The 6,000-nt window shown below is 40.2% G+C and overlaps 1 protein-coding gene across 1 annotated transcript in view; it reads right to left on the reverse strand.

Moving 5' to 3' along the window:
• Nucleotides 1-4,915, reverse strand: part of LOC117543089 (SH3 and cysteine-rich domain-containing protein 2-like) — a 34,798-nt gene extending 29,883 nt beyond the window's left edge. Inside the window, exon 1 of the mRNA XM_034211151.1 lies at nt 4,490-4,915. Within this exon, the coding sequence (XP_034067042.1) occupies nt 4,490-4,579 (90 nt within the window). The 5' untranslated portion in view covers nt 4,580-4,915. The remainder of the gene's footprint in view (nt 1-4,489) is intronic.
• Between the last annotated feature and the right edge of the window lie 1,085 nt (nt 4,916-6,000).

Below are 6,000 nucleotides of genomic sequence, written 5' to 3' on the forward strand. Positions count from 1 at the left end.
CTAAATAAAGTCCACACGTATTCCCTCCTGACACTGCAAGTGGGAATCTGCTGTCTCAGCAGCATTTTAGAACTCAATCAAGGACAGTAATTCAATCATCATTAATCCAAAAAGTGCTGGATCAACATTAAATACATCAGCACAGCGGTGACAATGTAAAGTACAAAAAGTTGGTTTGCATTGAATGATAAAACAGTATTGATGTCCCATTATTCATGTCTGTCTTTCCTAATATCAATCTCTTCCCTTCTCCGTCATTGTGTCTATTTCTGTAACTCTTTATCTGTTTTCTGTGCAGACTATAGTTTTTTCAAAGGTCTGCAGTACAAGTCAATCATTCTGGCAGGACTCAGGAGAACCACAAACATATTGTGGTCTGACAGAAGTGAGTGATTGTCCTCCTGCGCCAAGGGATACAGAGGATACAAACACGAGGTATACGCTGTGCAGACATGTCATCTACACCGGTGGATCATATGATGGGACAGACACATGCTAGGGCACATCAGAAAAACCCATTTAGGAACTTTAGTTGCCTTCAGAGAGAAGAATTCAGAATTAAAATAAAGTGTTAACGCTATCAAAACACGTCCAAAACGAAATCAATAAAACAGAATTTAATAATTGTCCAATGTTTGGCTTGATAGCTTTTAAATGATTTGTTTCATGAACTGTAAAAATAACAAATTGATTGTTTTCATGTTCAATTAAGAAAAGTAATTTTGAGTCTTAATTAACAAAAACTGTAGTTACAGTAAATGACTGCACTCGCCACTGTCCAGTATGTTACCCATCGGATTAATATATTGCTTAACCCTTCCACTTTTCTGTTTTAATAATGTGGTATTCTCTTGTTTTTCTGCAGTTTCTCCTTTTCATGCCTATTTCTCTCCACAGGTGTACTTTCTCTTTCTCTCCATTTCTGACTTCCTGACCTCTGTCGTGATATCCTATTCTTAAATCGCCCTCATCCTCTCAAGCACATCAGCCAGCCAGCCGCTCAGAGCTATGGTGGAAGAGGACAATGTAGGAAAGGAAGGAGGAATTTGAGATATTAATGGAGTAAGACGAGGAGAGGTGGAAAGCAGTTGGAAACAGACAAGGTGTTGGGTTTCATTTAACTGGGCCACAGTCAATAATACAGGGACATGAAATACATAAATGGAGAGAAATAAATAATAACCAAGAGAGACAAAAGGGGACGATAAGGAAGTTAGTGAAAAGAACAGGGGGGAGCTCTGAAAAGTGAGTGTGAAGGACAAAATCAGAAGAAAACCAGTGCCATCATTTCACCTCATAAAAACGTCTTTGTGCCGGCTGAGAAAGTGATGTGTTGGGTGAAGGCCCCGGAGACCAGGGCAAAGCTCCACTCATTATCAGCATGTACACCTGCTGTCTGTTCAAACTGAACTTTATGTGGCAGATTATTTTCAGCTAAGGTCTCATTTACTCCTCTAATGGTTCATTCTTTGGAAAATGTTGTTTATTATGCCAATAAGTCTACAGGAAGATTGATACCACTGTTATGTTGGCAAGGTAACGACAGGGCAAAACAGCTAGCCTGGAGACATCCAAAAGTAACAAAATGTGCCTACTGGGAGTTTAAAAGGTCACTTATAACCACATTTCACCAATAGTTACTGGTCTTGGCCAAAAGAAAAAAAGCCAGCATAACCCCAATTACATTTTTTTATAGCATATATTGTGTGGACAAAATAAACAAAAAATATATTGTGATAAATAAGCAGATTGTGTCCTCTTTGGTCCATGCTATTTATTCCCCCGAGTTTTAATGCTTTACAATCATAATTAGTTAACACACATGCAGGGTTAAAGTAAATGAGGTACAGTCAAATATGTATGGTTTGAAAAAATAACCTTAGTCCCTGGATTTTTTGACCTACCATTCTTCAAAATATAAATGTCAGACACTACGGACAAAGAGTGCTATCAAATTCATCTCACTCTTGTCAAAGTGGATAGGCGTATTTTACTAAATGTAAATGTTTTCCTTTAACCGTTGTTTTGTCTTTCGTAACTCGTCATACGCTACTGTAGTACCACTAGATGAAAAACACTTGAATGGCGTGCGCTGCGAGTGATTAGAGAGGAATAATAATAGTTTCACAGCCATCACCTTGCCCGTAGGTGTAGGGGTGGAATAGCTATTCATTCTCTGTCACAGCATCTATTAGAAGCACTCCAGAAAGCTGGTAGGCCCACTTATCACTGTAATAAACACTCAAAGCCGAGGGACAGTCGGGGGACAGAGAGGGAGTGGAGAGTGAGAGATGAAGGAGAGAGAGCTGATGAAGAGATGAGAAAGACTGCAGAGAGAGGCGATATGAGGAACCGAGGCAGAGACAGACAGTGAGGCAGAAGAGGCGGAGCAAAGGGTTGAAATAGTTGTGAAATAATACAGTAGGCTACAGAAGTGAGGATATTGAGTGGCAGAAAGAAGCTCTAGAGATACCCTGTAGCAGAAAAGAGACCCTGTGGATGTAACACACATTTAATCTTCCTTTCCCCCTTCGTTCTTTTTTTCTGAGGGATGTGGAGCGGTCACTGTTGCCAGCTTGGCAAACACCGAGCTCCACGGCTGACGCAGTACGGAGGATTGTTTCCTCCCTGTTCCGTTTTGCCTGGACCACCATTTGTGTGAATTATGACCCAGGCCCCAGCAAGACACAGCAAACATCTGCTAGCTGATAGGCTCGTAAATTCACCAAGCACCTCAACGCCCACCATCCATTGTGTGTGTCTGTATAGTCAAATAGAAACAACAAGGGGCCTGTCCTGCTAGGCTTGTTACTGGTCCCCGTGGTGATGACCAACAAAAGCCAGCCTTAATGGGATTTGTTGTTGCGATTACTGCCGCAATTAAAGCCCTTCTTGAAGCACATTTGAACATTTAAAAAAAAAAAAAAAGAAGAAGTTATGTAGGAAATGTAGGTCAAGTCGGTACTGTAAGTGGGAGCTTGTTCTCCCACTTTGAAGTTCAGCTCCAGTTTTTGTCATGAAAGATCAAACAGCAACAACAAGTCAAATCTTGTTTGGTGGTTTGTGTTTGATCACAAATGAGTTGGGGAATATGCACTATTGCTAACATGAGAACTGGATTAAGGTGGTTAATACTTTTCTACCTAATCTTGAGGCAACTTATTAAAGAGGCTTTCATTTAACATACATCAACCTGAGCAAACAAGGTTATGTTTTGGGTTAAGTGTGTTTGTTTACAGGATTATGCTGAAAACGACTGGTCGGATTTTCCTTAACAGTTGATGGAAGGGTGGGGTTAAGGAAAGGAATGGATCTGAATACCAAGGCATATAAAGATTTTTTTTTTTTAAAATGGCATTTGGCCTTTGCGGAGGCTCTCTGAGTGACTTTTTGTAAACCTATGTTGTTTCCTCAAGGAAGTTAGTAACCTCCCTCGCAAGGGCTAAGAAAGCAGCATATAAAGTTCCGAACAGAAATACTCTGAAAGAAGCCTAGAAGTAGGATAAGAAGATTAGCAATAGTCCTTTGACAAATACATTAAAGCAATCCTAAACTATTAAAGATATATTCTTCATTCATCATTTGAATTCCATGTTGGTAGTGCAAAAACCCAAAGGCTTTCCTCCTATCTCTGACCATACAGAAAGCAGATACGTCTTGTGATCCAATATCGTGATCGCAATATGAACTCAGGATGCAACATGGTTTCAGAATACTGTATTAATGTGTTTGTGTCATATCTGGAGGGCAGGTGATATTCAAGCAGAGAAAGCATTTAAAAATGGGGATGAATGGGAAATGAATGTTATTCTATCGATGCATCTGCAATGTTTGCCACCCTGGAGGTTCTTGTGATGGTCCCCTTGATTTTATTCCAAGATAATGGATGCAAGGTTACAAAAGGCACAGGCTCATAACTCCTCTGCTTGGACGCTGTACTGTACACCTCCAACATGTACTGCATGTACACAATATTATTGATGTCTACGTTAAATCAAAGTGAAGCCCAACCAAAAACTGCCTCACAGCATATTTATTATCTTGCCTCTACCTGCAGCTATCCATAACTTGTGTTTACTCCATAATTGTAGTTCTCTTACACACACAGGTGCACACACACAAACATACAGGTAACATACAGGTACACACACAAACACACAGGTACACACATACACACACTTTCATGTAATCTCTGCCCTCTGCTTACTTTGAGGTCAGGGTAGTTACAAGAATTAAAGCAGCTATTAAAGCGGCTTACAGTTGTTATGCAAGACATGCAACCACTATTAGCCTCGTAAGACAGAAGGCACCTTATTAAGTAATGCATACCATAACCATAACACATGACTCCAAAATAGATAAGATTAAATACGATTTCACTATTTTTAATGACACATTAAACCAGAGAAAACCTTGCTTTAGTCAGAATAGCCAAATGTATGTTTGTCATGGGTTAAATCAATGGAATAGCACACAGGTGTGTTGGTACCTTTGATTCTTGCTGGCTGGGCACGGTAGGCTGTGTTCGGTGAAAGTCCCGGTGTTGTGGTTCGTTCTCCTTTTCGCTGATTTCCGTCATGTCGTATGCTCCGCAGAAAATGCTCCTTCAACAGCCAAACTGTCCACGGTGACAGAGGAATGGGGGGGAAATATGCACGCAGAGGTTTTAATACATCGCTACAGTCCGAAGAGGTAGAGCCGGTTTAACTGTCAAGTCATCTTTTATTGGTGCTGCACGGTATTCCGTAAAAAGGTGCTTCGTCTCACTGGTTTAAAGCTGTTGTTCGGTGCAGAAAAGACCGGTAAGGATGCATTCAGCGGGAGAAAATATCCGGTAGCCGCTGCCGGTGGGTTTGTCCACCGCCTCTCTCTCAAACACCGGCCAGTTTTCCTCACCTCTTACAACAACTTTGATTTCGACGTGACGAGAAGCTTTGCTCGTCCTGATTGGTCGAGACGTCTCAAAATACGCCAGAGGTGACAGGTGGAGCGCAATCTGATTGGCTCAGATAAATGTGTGGCATAAGATTGAATTCTACACTTTTTAACGTGCGTGTACTACAGCTTTGTTGTTTACATCTTTACTTTAAGGTGTATTACAAGAAGATTCACGTTCACATTGTCCATAATCAAGATCAAACTCAATAATAAAAAATCAATGATGGAAATGATAAATTGTATGTTTGATTAATTGTATGATTGATTGCATGAAGGCAATTACATCTTTGTCTAATGTAATACGTGAAGATTCAGACTAATGCTACAAAATAATAAAATGTGATTTTGTGTTTATATATTATGCACGTACATTAGTGTAGAGGAAACTTCTGTGTAGCATGCAATGGAGTCACCGACTCAGGAAGGAGACACGGGAAGAGTCGGAGCTTTGATGTCAAACCACTGTGATTTATTTAGAGTTACGGCCGGAGGATTCACATCACAAGTCCAAGAGTCAGAGGTTCTGACTCTACGGTAGAGTTGCCACGTCAATTCTGGAGAGCCTCTCTCTTGCCAGCCCATCTAACTGGTTTCGCAGAGAGTAAACAACATATTTGAGGAGATAGCCTAAACAGTGTGGGAACACTGAGCTACTTGCGTCGGACACTTATGACCTCGAAGATTTTACCTTGGAGTCCACAAATACAGAGAAGGAAGTGTCCCAGTGTACCCACAACACAGACCATCTGTATCCCAGTATTGACCGGTCACAGAATGGGAACAATAACATTATTGGCTAAGCCGCCTGTGTCCTTAAAGAAGGTAAACAGACATCAAGGTTTGTCCTGTATGTTACAAATTGGCGTCTTATGATAATTATTTCCATAACAATTAGTGATGTAGATACTAATGCATAAATAGTTCTAATACAGTGACATTATATTATATACATATTTCTAAAAGTATATATTTTGATGCTTGTATGATTTTTTAAATCCCTTTATTGTCATTGTACAGGTTCAACGACATTTAAAAAGCAAAATGCACAAATGTAAACAATAT

This window comes from Gymnodraco acuticeps, unplaced genomic scaffold (genome assembly GCF_902827175.1).
Source record: "Gymnodraco acuticeps unplaced genomic scaffold, fGymAcu1.1, whole genome shotgun sequence".
NCBI classification, from domain to species: domain Eukaryota; kingdom Metazoa; phylum Chordata; class Actinopteri; order Perciformes; family Bathydraconidae; genus Gymnodraco; species Gymnodraco acuticeps.